Source organism: Schistocerca gregaria, chromosome 4, assembly GCF_023897955.1.
Source record: "Schistocerca gregaria isolate iqSchGreg1 chromosome 4, iqSchGreg1.2, whole genome shotgun sequence".
Taxonomy (NCBI): Eukaryota; Metazoa; Arthropoda; class Insecta; order Orthoptera; family Acrididae; genus Schistocerca; species Schistocerca gregaria.
This window is the reverse complement of record NC_064923.1, coordinates 526,150,641-526,169,467: the sequence shown is the minus strand read 5'-3', so window position 1 is coordinate 526,169,467 and position 18,827 is coordinate 526,150,641. Positions and strand designations below refer to the sequence as shown.

Genomic DNA, 18,827 nt, shown 5'->3' with positions numbered 1-18,827 from the left:
ATGCCATAAAACTATCTTACTCTAGTGTCCTGGGACTAATGTACATATTTACAAGAAAAATTGCAACATTCATTTGCTCGATGATGATGATGGTGGAGGGTTGAGTCTTGTTGATGACAACTTCCTTCTGTGGGATGTATTTCCTCCATGCTTCAAAACAAAACCAAAACCAACAGTAGTCACTTAACATTAAAGGGTTCCATCTACCTTTATAGTGGCTTTCCATTTGCAAAACGTACTGATGGTACCTTTCTCTGTGTTCGTCACTAACCGCTCTGAAATTGGTAGGGAAGAAATCTAAATGAGAATGAAGGAAGTGTATTTTTAGTGACATTCTGCATCCAAGATTTTTATAGTTCTCTAAAAGAGTTCCCGCTAATGTGTCACTGTTTTCTACTCTCACATTTCCTAGGAAACCTTCAATGACATCCTTAAAAGAATGCCAGGTTGCAAGTTCTGACTGACTTAATTTTTCTTTGAAGTTCTTATCATGAATTAACTTCCCAATTTGTGGCCCAATAAAAATCCCCTGTCTCAATTTGGCATCCCTTAATTCAGGGAATATTTCACATAGGTACATGAAACCATTAGCATTTGTGTCCATTCCCTTGACAAAATTCTTCATAAGGCCGAGTTTAATATGCAGTGGGGGAAGGAAAACATTTTGAGAATCCACCAAAGATACATATTTCACATTTTCTCTCCCTGGAACCAATTTCTCTAGTAGTGGCCATTGTTTAACTGTATAATGTTTATCTGTTGCACGGTTGTCCCAAAGACAAAAGAAACAGTAATACTTTGAGAAACCACTATGGAGACCAGTTAGCAAACCAATCACCTTAAGATCACCATATGTTTTCCAATTTTCTTCCTTATACCTAATAGCTTCAAAAATGACAAATTTACGTAGTTCTCTTTCACAGTCACAGAGTACACTACAGGTACAGACAGAAACATATTACCATTATGCAATAGTACAGCCTTCAGACTTATCTTGGAAGTGTTAATAAACAAGTGCCACTCAGAAACATTGTATGGTATGTTTAACTGTTTCATTTTATCCTACTACATCACTTCAAGCACAAACATTGCTGACCAAACAGTAATATGTCATCAGATTTTTATTAACATTGCCTAAAGTGAGTAATTCTTGTTTCTTCATGAAGTAAGTTCCATTCCTTTTATGTGAAGATAAAATTTCTGCATGCTCCTTGGATAAGTATAAACCACGAACTAGATCATTCAAGTCTCCTTGTGTAATGAAATGTGGTCTTTGTTCTGGAAAGTGATCCTCTTCACTTGACTGACATTGTGCTTCCTCAGCATTTGTAGATTCATGATCAGAATTGGCAACCTCTTCCCACAGTAGTGGAGAAGTTGGAACTGGCAGGTCTTCATTGTTGGGAACAGGTCTAATTACTGAGGGCAGGTTAGGGTACTTAATGTTCTTCTTATTCTTTGACGAAAAGCCAGTTACGTTAGACAAACGGAAGTAGCAATCATCAACATGATTTTGAGGCACCCGCCAGATCATTGGTATGCCAAATGGTAAGTGCTCCTTTTTCCTATCAGCCATTGTGTTAGTTTAGAATTGCACCTAGTGCAATTTATGTGAGGTTCAAGTTATGTGAGGTGCCCAGTCTTTATCCTGATCTCCCAGTTGGCATTTAAAGTATAAATGATAGACATCTTCAGTAGAAATTGTCTTCGGTTAGAAATTGGTTGTCTTTGTTTCCTTGTCGTGAATTCACCACATATATAATAAAATGAATAGGGATGGTTTGTACATCCACATTTTGATTTCTTCAGTTCTATTTTTAAGCCTATAAAACACTTTTCTGTCGAATGAACTTGACCAGATCAATTCCTGAAAAAGAAAAGAAAAATTCAATGACTTGAGATAATATAGAAGGAAGAGTAAGCAAATGTATGTGACTGGAGGCTTTCAATGCACAATGTCAAGTACACTAATTTTACATATTCCATTTAAGAAGTAGTTCACATTAAAGTTAAGAACAAAAAAGGTCACTGCACTAACTTTTATCACACTCCTTTCAAACACAAAGCACTTAAAAATTATACAGTAAATTCAACTATGCTATATAACTTGCAAGTCATAACTTTTAATCCTGATGTGATGGACACTTAACTTTTAATCCTGACATGATGGACACTTTTGATTTCAAATGTTATGTCACATTACAATATAGAATTAAGTTTTATATGTATTTTGTCTGTATCAAAACCACTGTTGACTAGTGTTATTATTGTTTCATTGCAAACTGCAACATTTCTATTCACAAAATAGACAAGAATTACATCACAAATTCAGTTTTTAAAAAGTTAATTACTTCTAGTATCCACAATCTGAAATCATAGTTATCACAAAACAGAGCTTCTGAGTAGAAAAACTTTACTAATGTTGAGGTGTCCGATGTTTGTGGATCTCTACAGATGGCAGCAGAGGAGTCGTTCTTCCAGTTGTCAGCATGGTATTCAGCTCTCCAACCTGGGTGTTGTGGGCTTGATGGGTTGGTGAGGGACTGCAGGAATCTGCCAGAGATGAAGGCAGCTGGCACAAGACAGAGAGCACTGAGGAAAACTCTTTGTTGTTCAAAACCTAGATCAGATACAGGTGTGTATGTGACCTCATCCACTGGTGCTATCTGGTATCAATCCACAATGTCCATGTTCTGCAGTTGTGGATAGGCACCAATTTCTGGGTCACGCAAAGTGATGCTGCACTGCACTGTGGTGCATGGACTGGATGGCTGCATGGTGGTTCAACATTGCTGCTGCACTGAGTGCTGACACAGCAGCAGGCGATCAAGGCCCCTGCAGCTCGGCTGATGCTGACTGCATCTTCTGTGCAGTGCTGGACAGCTACGTGGAGGTAGCTGTCCCAAAATCTGGACCTCAGCATATAATAAGTGGCGAGCTGAGAACGACAAAGGCTGTCCAGCACATGATGCAGGAGGTAGGGGGGAGAAGGGGGTGGGAGGTGGGGAGGGGGGATGCAAGAAACACAGAGGCATCTGGTTATGATTGCCATCTCAAACCTGACTGGAGGCTCAATTGGTGCCTGTAAACAATGCCCCAGTGACCATTTGTTTGACTGTCTGGTGGTGAAGGCTTGCATTGTTGCTGTCAGCTCCACATCTTTTTGGTGCTAATTGGAGCCCCATGTCTCAGATTTCCTTGATGTCGTGGTACTTTGTCCATACTCTGATGCTCATCTTCTTGAATTGGAGGTCTGGAGATTGTTAGGTGTATTCAAACATTGTTTACTTCTGCTGCAGAATTCCTGAGGATTTACCTTTGGCTGATTCATATTATTATTTGGATTTTGCTTACTGTAAATTCTTTTAATTTAAGACTTATTTTAAAGACCTTCATTTATTCATTCAAACCACACTGAACAGCACTTCTAATGTTTCATATTTCTCTTAACAATAATTCACATCTAGAAAGACATTCAGTTACTTACATAAGATTATAATAATGTTAACAACCTCAAGTATGAAACTTTCTGGCAGATTAAAACTGTGTGCCGGAACAAGACTCAAACTCCTGACCTTTGCCTTTTTCGGGCAAGTGCTCTACCAACTGAGCTATCCAAGAACAATTCACCACCTGTCTTCACAATTTTACTTCCACCAGTACCTCACAACCTACCTTCCAAATTTCACAGAAGTCCTCCTGTGAAACTTGCACAAACTGGAAGAAAGGATACTGTGGAGTCATGGCTTAGCCAGAGCCTGTGTTTCATACTACGAGTAAGATACAAGGTTCCACTGTAATACGTTATTTATAGTATACACAATAGTATTTTAGAAGTACGTGATTTTTGATATCATCATAATGTGCCTTGACTTATATGTATAGCTTTTTAGCACATTTCTAAGACAATATTTTACTTTTACAATACAGTTACTGATTTAGATTTGCATGAATATGAAATCAGCATAAGGAATTTTTATGAAAATATGCAGTTATCAGTGGCAATTGCTTGCTGTACATGCAACAATTATTGTTTATTATATATCACAGACTATTCATAATGTGACTCCTAATTTGTATTACTGTATCTCTGTTAGCAGAACAAAGAAATGTGCTCTACATGAAAGAATACTTGTGAATTTTTTGACAATTTTTTTGTTTTGCTGATCAGTCTATTCATTTAAAATAATGTGGAGATATTTCATTCTATATGTGAAAATTTCTGTTTTCTCCAATATATTTGGTAAGCTGCCTTTTTCAGCAACATGTAGGACTGATAGGCAATTATATCACATCACTGGTCATATGGTTTTGTTCTTTTAAGTGTCTACTAATTGAAGATATGTTGATGCCAGACAGGTTCAGACGTTCTTTAAATCTTGTTTCAAAACTTTTTACAGTTAGACCTAAGTTAATTTTCTCACAGTTATCGTACTTTGACTTATATTCAACTGAAAGTGGAAAATGTACACGACTGTCCTATTTTATGACAAATTTGTGATTGTAATGTGTTGTGTGCCTATTTTTGGCTAGGTCTTCTAAGTGCAAGTCCGATTTTATCTGAAATTTTTTCACAATATGGTATTATAGTGAACTATTTATTTTTCCTATAATTTGTCCATATTAATGTAATTTTGTCTGAGTCCATTTTTGTCAACTATGGTGTGGTTGTTACCCTTGTATTTTGCAATTTTTCTTAGTGTTTTTGATTCAGATTTAATGTTTTCTTTAATCAGTGGATGTTTTATTAATATTTCTATACAGGTTTGAAAATATTCTTCTTTGTGTACTTTTGGATGACTATAATAACAAATTATAATCTTTGTATGTGCAGTAATTGCTACTGACTATGACTGTGTGTGTGTGTGTGGGTGGGGGGACGGGGGGTGGGGGGGGGGGGGTTATTGACAATTACAAGTGTATTAGTAACAATTAGCAACTATTATGTAATAGAATTACTGTACAACAATTATGAAGTATTGTCTTTGGCATATGCTAAAAAGCAATACATATGAGGCAAGTCACATGATAATGGTCACACATTCCCATAAAACATACACACTCATAAAACACTACTGCATAAACAGTAAATAACTTATTATGTGTAATATGTGTCTTTTGTAATACCGCTATCACTGATGATGAGTGAATGCCCAAAACTGGTATGGTAAAATAAACTACTGTCTAAAAGCAGCTTATGTCAACCACATAATTATTAATATGACGTATTTTCAATTTCTACAATCTGCAGAGATACATGTAAAAAAATCTGAAGCATATGTAACATCCATTGTTCTGTACGGACCTTCGAAATGGGGCTGTAGCTAAGAAACTTGTTGGAAATAAGATGGAGTATTATTAACAATATACACCCTAACCTGTAAGTTAAAGTCACAGAGAGCCCATGACATAATCTATTTACAATGTAATACATCAAAGTAACCAAAAATAACTTACCTCCAAGATCTGAGGAGGGGCTTTTATCAACAACATCAGGTACAACTTGGTGCTCATCCATACTTTTAAGTTTATGATCCAAGCTGTTATCCTAAAACATTTGGCAAACTGGAGCATTAAAGAGAATTTCACAATGAAATATATACCAGTCATACAAAAGTGGTGGGTGGATTGGAGAAACGAGAAGGAAGGAAAATTCTTTCACCAGACCAGGGTTTCAAACATACAATACATTTCTGACATCAGACGTGTGTGCAAGTTGCATATGTGTGTGTGTGTGTGTGTGTGTGTGTGTGTGTGTGTGTGAGAGTGTGCGCGAGGGGGGGGGGGCATCCGTGTGCACGCGTGTATGTGCGTGCACATGCGTGTATTTGCGTGCGTGCGCGTGTACACGCGAGCGCGTGTACACGCGAGCGCGTGTTTGTATGTGTGTCTATTGCTGACAAAGGCCTTAATGGCCAAAGGCTATAATTGTGTGAAACTTTTTGTTGTGCCTTTCGCGACTCAGCATCTCTGCTATATGGTGAGTAGCAACTTCCCTTCTCTAATAGTTTTTTACATCACAGTTACCTAAGTTACCTAAGAAATAACAATTTTAATATGACAAGCAGTATTAAAATGATTGTAGTATCTATAGTGACAATGAGAATAAATAATACTGACTATGAACTATTAAAGTTAATACTGACAGTACTTCTGCTGCTGCTGCTGCTGCTGCTGCCACTAATAGTTATGATAGTAGCATTAGTAATAATAATAATAATAATATTGACAATAATAACAGCATTGATAGTGGCCGATATAAAAAGAATTTAAAGGCTTACAAAAAAGATGTTTCCTGATAAAGTGAGTTCTGGGGTAAGGAAATTTAAGGAGATTGTACCAGCTAAGAATATTGGGAAATGAGGAAGATCTGGCTGGAAAGAAGGATATACAAGGGTAATGAGATTGTACTGGGACAATGGTAATCATTATTATTGATTAAGTAGATCTGTCATCAGTTGTTTTTTGAAGCTGGTGATCTAAATCAGTTTACTAATATACTGCAGGAGGGTAGTCCAAAACAGGGTTCCTGCTACTGAGGAGGAGTTCAAAAAAGTGGCTGAATGATGGAGTGGGGCAGTAAGGATTTTGCTCTTATGGGAATTGGCGTTTCTGCCATTTTATTCACACAAGAACATTAAGGTCAAGGAGAGGTATGAGGTACAGTGTACATTGATAAGACAGTAGACAAGACGGGGAAATCTCTGCACTTGTCTTACATAGCATATGATGGTGAAATGTGATCAGAATTTGACTGACACAAGCATTCATAACCAGTCCAGGTGCCTTGAACTTTGCTGAGAAAGACCTTGCAGAAGAACATAACTGTAGTCAATAACTGAAAGTATAAGTGTTTGTAATAATTTATGAAAGAAAAATAAATTCACTAGACATAATAACAGTTATCCTCTTAAAAGAGCAAACTATTCATTTTGTAGAGCAGTGTAAATGGTACAGAACTAGTACCAAGCAATCACGTGATGCTCCATCTCTAACATAAGTCATGGCAGTGAAATAGTGTGACATGCACATAATCAATGCAGTAAGATGGGTCAATCTGGAGATATTGCAGAATGGCAGAAAGGAGCTACATGTTTGGATGTACCCATGACCAAACTATGAATCAAGTTTTCTGATTTTTTGGTGCTGCCCATTGCATCTAGGCATACCAATCATGGCCATGTAACTCAGCATAATATTTGGTCACATAAAGAACCAAAACAACTGCAATAGAAGACCAGTTCATTTCTTGTCAATGTCAATTGGTTTGAAAGACAACAGGAATTGCTGCTGTAAATGTGTGTGCCTCCATCTCATCCAGTTTCTGAGTTAACATTGTGAAGGAAACTGTATGCAATGGATATCTGGAGTTTAGTACCTCATGGAAGGTCACTGCTCACAGAAGCACATCAAGCTGCAAGTCTGCAGCAGGCAAAACAACACAGAAACTGGGCATTAGCTGACTATAAGCATGTAGTATAGTGCAAAGTATAAATATGTTGGCTCTTTTCAAGACACCTAGTGCTCTGAAAGCTCAGTGAGTCATTTAATCCACAGTGTATGGAGAGTGCAGTTCAGATCGGAGGTGGTTCTGTGATGTTTTGCGAATTCATAGCTTGGACCAACTCATTCAGGTTACTGTGAACATGTTCTTACTGCATTCAATTTCATAGAGAGCCTTAGTGTGGAGCGACTTAAACATGACGACGATCATCTGTGAAGGACATCGGCTGAGACATTGCAGGGCCCTTTGCTGATCCTGAATAGCTGTTGCAATGTCTTTTTTTCCACCATAGTCCTGGTTGGTGGCACATTGCCAGAAAAGGGGACAGCTCTTCCAGTGACATGGGTAATCGTGTCAGAGACATCTCGAACAACCTCACCAACGCAATCTGACCAAGAGGGGTAAACTGACATTTGGCTCTTTGAATAGCCTACACTGTAAGTGGTCCATCAGCCAGTGACAAGGAAGTGGCAGAATTACTAGAAAGTGGTCACTGATACTTAGTGGCCATTGCATGATGATGCAAAGTGAAGTCATGTGCTTGGGGTAAGAGGTCTTAAGACTGATAGCCAAAAGTGTGCCATGGGCAGCACAAAAGTGGGTATAGTATCATCATTGTGGAGGCCTGGATCAAGATTGGAAAAGGCTGGCCTATCAGAAGGACACTACCAGAATAAGTAGTAGTTCCCCACAGGAAGCAGTCTGCAATGAAATCACAAAGTAGGAGAAAAAGAGGGTAGAGCTGTCAGATTAAGGTGGTCATCTCAATATAAATAAGTGCCCTGCGTGGAGGCAAATAAACATTACAAATGGTGGTTGCTAGTGTTATATGCACTAGCACTGCTATTGCTTTCAAAGTGGTAAGGAGGGCAATCCACTCACTGACAACACAGAATGCACAGCAACCTTGAAGAATTGGGCAACGATCATCGCAAAGCATGTTTTTTTTGGAGAGCAACAGAGTCACAGAACAAGAGGATATTAATTTTTGTAGTTCTGAAGGTGACACTAATATCCACTGCACTTCAATTTGAAGGTGTTCTGGTTGGATGTGAAGGGACCAGCAAAACAAGTCATGTCTGTGTCTAGTGGGGGTGGAAGAACATTAACAAACATTGGTTCCGAGTCCGGAAGTGTGGAGAGCCTTGCACCTCCAGGGCCATCAGAGTAGCTTTCTCTCGAGATGTCTTCATTTTTCTTTCACAACTTCTGGCAGTTGAGAAACTTGGTAGAGCTTATCCGCTATGGCTGTAGGAATGGAAGAAGAGTGGGCACCCTGGGACCCACGGTCCATGGCTTCTTCAACCACTGGATGGTGTCTGGTTGATGATCCATGGATTTCTGAGGAGGAAGTTCCCAAAAGGGACCACTGTCACTGGTAGATGCCGGAGGTTAGTGCTGCTTTTCCAGTTGGGTGTGGGGATTAGTTCCCAAACATGGTGCCACAGGAACCACAAAATGTGAAGGCCTTTACCCTCATGATCAACTTTATTGCAAGACTACCAGAGGTCAACATCAAGAAAGTAAATACACCAAGTACTGCTGACAATTTGGCCACAGTTGTGGTGTAAGTCTGTACCACTGGGACAGAAGACAAATGATCATACTGTTTCCAAACTTCAAAATATGAGAGGTGATCTGTGATTTTCGTTCCTCAGTTTCATGTTCCTTGATTAGGATAGAACACTTCAGGATCAGTGAGAGTGGTAGTTCCTGTAAGGGCTCCATAAATTGGGTTTTTCTGTACACAGGGATGGCAGATGCCTGAAGGACTGGCATTTAAAACACCACATTGGGGAGGGGGTTGAGAAATATTGCTTCACATTGCAGCAGTAAACCATGATTTCGTCTTTCTCTGAAAGCCGATCCCCTCAAGATGAGGATGATGGCAGTGGTGGTAACCCTTGTTGTCTGGCAAGCCTTAGTGCACACAGCATATGAACTGGATCTCTTTTCTCTCCAACTGTATGCATAGCTCTTCATCCACCAGCAGCATTAGATCCCAGTGAAAAATTACTCCTTGTACCATATTTAGATTCTTAAGGGGTGTTAGGGTAACCTGTATATTACAAGTGAGTAATGTGCAGCAGTGGGTAGGATTTGCTGTCTTAATTAAAATAAAACCATTTCATAAATTATTAACAAGATGAGAATTTGCCAAATACATTCTCAGCGTTCCCTACAAGGAAAACTGGCTTAGTAGAGAGAAAAGACCTTCCATCTGTTTCAGTACAAACCAGAAACTGAGGGAGTAAGTGTAGCCTTGTGGCCAATGGATGATAACTCTGGTCATTTCATGATGTCGATATGCACCAGCATGATTCCTATTCTGAACAAGTGCCCCCCCCCCCCCTCTTTCCCCAAAGATGCCACCCAGTTGGAGCAAAAATCACCTCCTGGCATTATGGGCAACACCAAGAGCCCCAGTGCCTCCAAACAAGCAGCCACCAACTCTTCAGCATGCATGGGTAGGCAGCAGCTCAGACCATGGGTAGGCAGCAGCTCAGACATCAACACAGCATTCCTTGTGTGGTCAGGGCACTACCATTGCATAACCTGTTCATTTTACAATTGACTATGGCAGAACTAAACTTTGTTTACTTACAGATGGGACTGAAGGCATCTGATAATACTCAACAGTAGATGACTGACGCACATGGCTTGTGATTGTACATTGCGATGCATGCGAAGTTCAGAAGAACACGAAATCCTGAAGATGGGCTAAAATTTACAGACGCGCGAAATTTGGCACGTACTTCGATGCGAGATGCCTTTAATAGGTTCCACAACGAAACATTGTCTCGAAATTTGGTAGAAAATCCTAAGAAATTCTGGTCGTATGTAAAGTACACAAGCGGCAAGACGCAGTCAATACCTTCGCTGCGCAGTGCCGATGGTACTGTTATCGACGACTGTGCCGCTAAAGCGGAGTTATTGAACGCAGTTTTCCGAAATTCCTTCACCAGGGAAGACGAATGGAATATTCCAGAATTTGAAACACGAACATCTGCTAGCATGAGTTTCATAGAAGTAGATACCTTAGGGGTTGCGAAGCAACTCAAATCGCTTGATACGGGCAAGTCTTCAGGTCCAGATTGTATACCGATTAGGTTCCTTTCAGATTACGCTGATACTATAGCTCCCTACTTAGCACTCATATACAACCGCTCGCTCACCGATAGATCTGTACCTACAGATTGGAAAATTGCGCAGGTCGCACCAGTGTTCAAGAAGGGTAGTAGGAGTAATCCATAGAACTACAGGCCTATATCATTGACGTTGGTTTGCAGTAGGGTTTTGGAGCATATACTGTATTCAAACATTATGAATCACCTCGAAGGGAACGATCTATTGACACGTAATCAGCATGGCTTCAGAAAACATCGCTCTTGTACAACGCAGCTAGCTCTTTATTCGCACGAAGTAATGGCCGCTATCGACAGGGGATCTCAAGTTGATTCCGTATTTCTAGATTTCCGGAAAGCTTTTGACACCATTCCTCACAAGCGACTTCTAATCAAGCTGCGGAGCTATGGGGTATCGTCTCAGTTGTGCGACTGGATTCGTGATTTCCTGTCAGGAAGGTCGCAGTTCATAGTAATAGACGGCAAATCATCGAGTAAAACTGAAGTGATATCAGGTGCTCCCCAGGGAAGCGTCCTGGGACCTCTACTGTTCCTGATCTATATAAATGACCTGGGTGACAATCTGAGCAGTTCTCTTAGACTGTTCGCAGATGATGCTGTAATTTACCGTCTAGTAAGGTCATCCGAAGACCAGTATCAGCTGCAAAGCGATTTAGAAAAGATTGCTGTATGGTGTGTCAGGTGGCAGTTGACGCTAAATAACGAAAAGTGTGAGATGATCCACATGAGTTCCAAAAGAAATCCGTTGGAATTTGATTACTCGATAAATAGTACAATTCTCAAGGCTGTCAATTCAACTAAGTACCTGGGTGTTAAGATTACGAACAACTTCAGTTGGAAGGACCACATAGATAATATTGTCGGGAAGGCGAGCCAAAGGTTGCGTTTCATTGGCAGGACACTTAGAAGATGCAACAAGTCCACTAAAGAGACAGCATACACTACACACGTTTGTCCTCTGTTAGAATATTGCTGCGCGGTGTGGGATCCTTACCAGGTGGGATTGACGGAGGACATCGAAAGGGTGCAAAAAAGGGCAGCTCGTTTTGTATTATCGCGTTATAGGGGAGAGAGTGTGGCAGATATGATACACGAGTTGGGACGGAAGTCATTACAGCATAGACGTTTTTCGTCACGGCGAGACCTTTTTACGAAATTTCAGTCACCAACTTTCTCTTCCGAATGCGAAAATATTTTGCTGAGCCCAACCTACATAGGTAGGAATGATCATCAAAATAAAATAAGAGAAATCAGAGCTCGAACAGAAAGGTTTAGGTGTTCGTTTTTCCCGCTCGCTGTTCGGGAGTGGAATAGTAGAGAGATAGTATGATTGTGGTTCGATGAACCCTCTGCCAAGCACTTAAATGTGAATTGCAGAGTAGTCATGTAGATGTAGATTCATGTTATAGTCACAGGGCATTGCTACTACTGTGTATTTGTAGCATCTGTTGAAATGGTAATCATCATACAAACATGTATTATCAAAGAGTATACTCTGATGTTAAAGTGTTGATGAATAAGGCAGTTCATTTCTGATGAGAACAAAACCGGAAAGGTTTGCTAATACCATTAGAGAGACCTAAAGAGATAGCAGCAGCTGCAGTAGGAAAGAGTGTAAGGACAGTACATAATACTGTGGATGATTTCAAGGACGCTAGATGGAGTCATCAGAAAATTGTGCTAGATGGAGTCGTCAGAAAATTGTGATGTTAAGGAAGAAGAGATTGAGGAAGAAACTGAAGTGTCTCAATGACTTTGGTAAGTGCTTAGAGAAGAGAAATCTCTTATAATATTACAACACTGAAATAGAATTACCCATCCCTTGAAAGCATTGCAATTGGGTGAAGGAAGATACAGGCATTAATTTCACTGCGAAACAAATCACTTTCTGGAAAATTTTGAAGGATATGGGGGTTTTGCTGTCAATACATGTAAAAATAGAAAAACATTTCTGGTTGAGAGGGAGGAGAGTGTAGAACTGCATGCACACTTTCTTACAACAATGAGAGAAAATGATAAAAGTGCAAAAAACCCCATCATGTATACTAATGAAAGATGGATGCACATGTAACCGGCCAAAACGAATTGACCTAGTTTTGCCTAGGTAATACTTTTTCATCCTGTTACCGATAGGATAAAACAGTTTAGCCTATGTCAAATCAGTTATCCCAGTTAGAATTTACATGGTTTAGGATAAACTGGTACATCATACATTTCACCTACTTTGTATCTTCTATAAGCTTTTCAAAGTAAACTGAATAAAGGAATAGAAATAAAATAGTCCTTATGATTCATTAAAGTTATTTATTGACGAATCAAAAATTCAAATGGTTCAAATGGCTCTGAGCACTATGGGACTTAACATCTGAGGTCACCAGTCCCCTAGAACTTAGAACTAATTAAACCTAACTAACCTAAGGACATCACACACATCCATGCCCGAAGCAGGATTCGAACCTGCGACCGTAGCAGTTGCGCGGTTCCGGACTACAGTGCCTAGAACAGCTTGACCACCACGGCCAGATATTAACTAATCAGTAATTTCACATCTATCATTAGATCAACTTACATATATCCATCCACCGAAATCATCTTATCTGCAATTTGCTTATTTACTTATTTTTGCAATGTTTACTTTGGTGGCTCTTAGAATTGCAGAGTACTTTGTTTTTCTTACAAATTTTGTTTGTTGTGCAGTTTTTCATGCAAGTGCATTTCATGAAGCCTTGCCCTGATCCAACAGAATGTTTTGTGGCTGCAGTCCTTAAAGATATTTCCATATCTTGTTTAATATCTCCCACATCCTTCTGAATGCACACATTGAAATCAGTTCTAAAAAAAATAAGAAAGAAGTGAAAACAAATATTTTTTAATATTTTATTACAAATAATTATGGAAAATTTTAACAAAATTATACCTGCAATAATGTTTTTGAAGTATGCCATATTTGGTGCCAACTTTGTGGAGGCCCTCATCAGTCTTTTGAAGTATTACTCCAATTATGTTTTGAAGGTCACCTCTGCCTTTATCTACATCTGGAATAGGTATAGTCACATTGTCTCCAACGTCAGCTGGTGGATGAGATTTGTCAGAGGAAGGTTTCATTTTTTTAGTTCGTTTTTTTAAATTTTCTGTTGCAATTTTTCTAGCATTTTGAATGCCGGTTGTGTCAATTTTCACAATGTTATCATCATCACTGTCTTCGTATTGTTCAGTATTGTGGTCATCTTCGATTGCCTTCTTTACGTCATCATCATCCTGAATATCATTTGTGATTTCTTCAGGTAATGAGGAAGTGGAAAGTCCTACTCTAGGTTCAATTCCGAATAATGCTTTGTAAGGCAAGTGTTTTATGTCAGAGTGGTAAGCTCGATTTTTCATGAATTGGACATACCTTAATCCTTCCAACACTTCATCGAATTGTTGTCCTTTAATCAAGAACTTATCATATTTTCAATGTCTTGGTTGGCATGTTCAACAGAACCCTGACTTTGGCTGTGCCTTGGTTTTCCATGCACAATTTTCAACTTTGTGAGTTAAGTTCTATTGACAAATTCTCTGCCATTATCAGATTGAAGAATGCAGGCACCCTGGGTGTGTTTGGAAATCAATCAAATCAACTTGGCACGTGCTCTTCATTTACGAATGGAGAACTGACTTTGAAACTAGCCCACTTTTCTGTTTTGTCTTCTTTTGTTGATAAACATCACACATTGATAAATAGAGGCAAATCATTTCCTTTATGATATTGGCTTTTTTTTATGCCTCAGCTAACATCCTATCACAACCACCATGACCCACAACTACATGAGCTGCATCAATCACATCATAAAATTCATCAGCTGCAACAAAGTATTTTATATTCCCTTCACACCATGCAATGACTTTTTTCACATCATCAATTTTCAAAACAGCAAATCTTTCCAGTTTTCTTTTTTGTGATGATGATCTTTTTTCCAACTTTTCCACATCTTCTACTTGTTTAACCAAATCTGCATATTCGTCTACTGATAACACATTGTGTCTGTGTATGTGCGGATGGATATGTGTGTGTGTGCGAGTATACACCTGTCCTTTTTTCCCCCAAGGTAAGTCTTTCCGCTCCCGGGATTGGAATGACTCCTTACCCTCTCCCTTAAAACCCACATCCTTTCATCTTTCCCTCTCCTTCCCTCTTTCCTGAAGAGTTGTCGGTTGTGAAAGCTAGAAATTTTGTGTGTTATTTTATTGAGCCTGTCTACCGGCGCTTTCCCGCTTGGTAAGTCTTGGAATCTTTGTTTTTAATATGTCTATAAGGTCATTAATATATAACATGAACAGCAAGCATCCCAACACACTTCCTTGGGGCATACCCCAAAGTTACTTCTACATACTACGATGAACCATGGACCTTGCCGTTGGTGGGGAGGCTTGCGTGCCTCAGAGATACAGATGGCCGTACCGTAGGTGCAACCACAACGGAGGGGTATCTGTTGAGAGGCCAGGCAAACATGTGGTTCCTGAAGAAGGGCAGCAGCCTTTTCAGTAGTTGCAGGGGCAACAGTCTGGATGATTGACTGGTCTGGCCTTGTAACACTAACAAAAATGACCTTGCTGTGCTGGTACTGCAAACGGCTGAAAGCAAGGGCAAACTACAGCCATAATTTTTCTCGAGGACATGCAGCTTTACTGTATGATTAAATTATGATGGCGTCCTCTTGGGTAAAATATTCTGGAGGTAAAATAGACCCCCCATTTGGATCTCCGGGCGGGAACTACTCAGGAAGTCGTCGTTATCAGGAGAAAGAAAACTGGCGTTCTACGGATCGGAGGGTGGAATGTCAGAACCCTTAATCGGGCAGGTTGGTTAGAAAATTTAAAAAGGGAAATGGATAGGTTAAAGTTAGATATAGTGGGAATTAGTAAAGTTCGGTGGCAGGAGGAACAAGACTTCTGGTCAGGTGAATACAGGGTTATAAATACAAAATCAAATAGGGGTAATGCAGGAGTAGGTTTAATAATGAATAAAAAAATAGGAGTGCAGGTAAGCTACTACAAACAGCATAGTGAACGCATTATTGTGACCAAGATACACACAAAGTCCATGCCTACTACAGTAGTACAAGTTTATATGCCAACTAGCTCTGCAGATGATGAAGAAATTGATGAAATGTATGATGAGATAAAAGAAATTATTCAGGTAGTGAAGGGAGATGAAAATTTAATAGTCATGGGTGACTGTAATTCGTCAGTAGGAAAAGGGAGAGAATAAAACATAGTAGTTGAATATGGTTTGGGGCTAAGAAATGAAAGAGGAAGCCGTCTGGTAAAATTTTGCACAGAGCATAACTTAATCATAGCTAACACTTGGTTCAAGAATCATAACAGAAGGTTGTATACATGGAAGAAGCCTGGATATACTGGAAGATGTCAGACAGATTATATAATGGAAAGACTGAGATTTCGGAATCAGGTTTTAAATTGTAAGACATTTCCAGGGTCACATGTGGACTCTGACCATGATCTATTGGTTATGAACTGTAGATTAAAACTGAAGAAACTGCAAAAAGGTGGGAATTTAAGGACATGGGATCTGGATAAGATGAAAGAACCAGAGGTTGTAGAGAGTTTCAAGGAGAGCATAAGGGAACAATTGACAGGAATGGGGGAAAGAAACACAGTAGAAGAAGAATGGGTAGCTCTGAGGGATGAAGTAGTGAAGGCAGCAGAGGATAAAGTAGGTAAAAAGACGAGGGCTAGTAGAAATCCTTGGGTAACAGAAGAAATATTGAATTTAATTGATGAAAGGAGAAAATATAAAAATGCAGTAAATGAAGCAGGCAAAAAGGAATACAAACGTCTCAAAAATGAGATCGACAGGAAGTGCAAAACGGCTAAGGAAGTGCAAAATGGCTAAGCAGGGATGGATAGAGGACAAATGTAAGGATGTAGAAGCTTATCTCACTAGGGGTAAGATAGATACTGCCTACAGGAAAATTAAAGAGACCTTTGGAGAGAAGAGAACCACTTGTATGAATATCAAGAACTCAGATGGCAACCCAGTTCTAAGCAAAGAAGGGAAGGCAGAAAGGTGGAAGGAGTATATAGAGGTTTTATACAAGGGAGATGTACTTGAGAACAATATTATGGAAATGGAAGAGGATGTAGATGAAGATGAAATGGGAGATAAGATACTGCGTGAAGAGTTTGACAGAGCACTGAAAGACCTGAGTCAAAACAAGGCCCCGGGAGTAGACAACATTCCATTAGATCTACTGACGGCCTTAGGAGAGCCAGTCATGACAAAACTCTACCAGCTGGTGAGCAAGATGTGTGAGACAGGCGAAATACCCTCAGATTTCAAGAAGAATATAATAATTCCAATCCCAAAGAAAGCAGGTGCTGACAGATGTGAAAATTACGAAACTATCAGTTTAATAAGTCACGGCTGCAAAATATTAAAGCGAATTCTTTACAGACGAATGGAAAAACTGGTAGATACAGACCTCGGGGAGGATCAGTTTGGATTCCGTAGAAATGTTGGAATGCGTGAGGCAATACTGACCTTACGACTTATCTTAGAAGAAAGATTAAGAAAAGGCAAATCTACGTTTCTAGCATTTGTAGACTTGGAAAAAGCTTTTGCCAATGTTGACTGGAATACTCTCTTTCAAATTCTGAAGGTGGCAGGGGTAAAATACAGGGAGCAAAAGGCTATTTACATTTTGTACAGAAACCAGATGGCAGTCTTAAGAATCGAGGGGAATGAAAGGGAAGCAGTGGTTGGGAAAGGAGTGAGACAGGGTTGTAGCCTCTCCCCGACGTTATTCAATCTGTATATTGAACAAGCAGTAAAGGAAACAAAAGAAAAATTAGGAGTAGGTATTAAAATTCATGGAGAAGAAGTAAAAACTTTGAGGTTCGCCGATGACATTGTAATTCTGTCAGAGACAGCAAAGGACCTGGAAGAGCAGTTGAACGGAATGGACAGTGTCTTGAAAGGAGGATATAAGATGAACATCAACAAAAGCAAAATGAGGATAATGGAATGTAGTCAAATTAAATCGGGTGATGCTGAGGGAATTAGATTAGGAAATGAGACACTTAAAGTAGTAAAGGAGTTTTGCTATTTATGAAGTAAAATAACTGATGTTGGTCGAAGTACAGAGGATATAAAATGTAGACTGGCAATAGCAAGGAAAGTGTTTCTGAAGAAGTGAAATTTGTTAACATCAAATATAGATTTATGTATCAGGAAGTAGTTTCTGAAAGTATTTGTATGGAGTGTAGCGATGTATGGAAGTGAAACATGGACTATAACTAGTTTGGACAAGAAGAGAATAGAAGCTTTTGAAATGCGGTGCTACAGAAGAATGCTGAAGATAAGGTGGCTAGATCACATAACTAATGAGGAGGTATTGAATAGAATTGGGGAGAAGAGAAGTTTGTGGCACAACTTGACTAGAAGAAGGGATCGGTTGCTAGGACATGTCCTGAGGCATCAAGGGACACAAATTTAGCATTGGAGGGCAGCTTGGAGGGTAAAAATCATAGAGGGTGACCAAGAGATGAATACACTAAGCAGATTCAGAAGGATGTAGGTTGCAGTAGGTACTGGGAGATGAAGAAGCTTGCACAGGACAGAGTAGAATGGAGAGCTGCATCTAACCAGTCTCAGGACTGAAGACAACAACAACAACAACAATGACGATGACTCTCCATCTGAGATAACATGCTATGTCCTCCCTACCACAAGTTCACAAATTTTAGTTGATATCCCATATGATCGTGCTTTTGACAATAAGTGTAGATGTGGTACCAAGTCAAATGCTTTTCAGAAATCAAGAAAAACTGCATCTATCTGACTGCCTCGATTCAAAGCTTTCAGTACATCACATGATAAAAGTGCAAGTTGGGTTTCAAATAATTGATGTTTACAGAATCCACGCTAGTTGGCACTAAGGAGGTCATTCTGTTCAAGATACCTCACTATATTTGAGCTCAGCGATGCTAAGGATATTGGGCGGTTTTATGTATCATTTCTACTGTCCTGGTTGAAGATGGGTATGACCTGTGCTTTTTTCCAAGAACTTGGTGCGGTTTTCTGTTTCAGGGATCTATGACAGATTACAGTTAGAAGAGGGGCTAACTCATCCGCAAATTCAGGGATTCCTTCGGGCTCTGGAGCTTTGTTCAAT

The 18,827-nt window shown here is 39.5% G+C and overlaps 1 protein-coding gene across 1 annotated transcript in view; it reads right to left on the bottom strand.

Moving 5' to 3' along the window:
• LOC126267793 (phosphatidylethanolamine-binding protein 1-like) overlaps positions 1 to 13,755 on the bottom strand; it is a 63,249-nt gene extending 49,494 nt beyond the window's left edge. Inside the window, exons 1-3 of the mRNA XM_049973096.1 lie at positions 13,568 to 13,755; positions 13,314 to 13,482; positions 5,461 to 5,548 (exon numbers count right to left, since the gene is read on the bottom strand). Coding sequence (XP_049829053.1) covers positions 5,461 to 5,548; positions 13,314 to 13,482; positions 13,568 to 13,755 — 445 coding nt within the window. The remainder of the gene's footprint in view (positions 1 to 5,460; positions 5,549 to 13,313; positions 13,483 to 13,567) is intronic.
• Between the last annotated feature and the right edge of the window lie 5,072 nt (positions 13,756 to 18,827).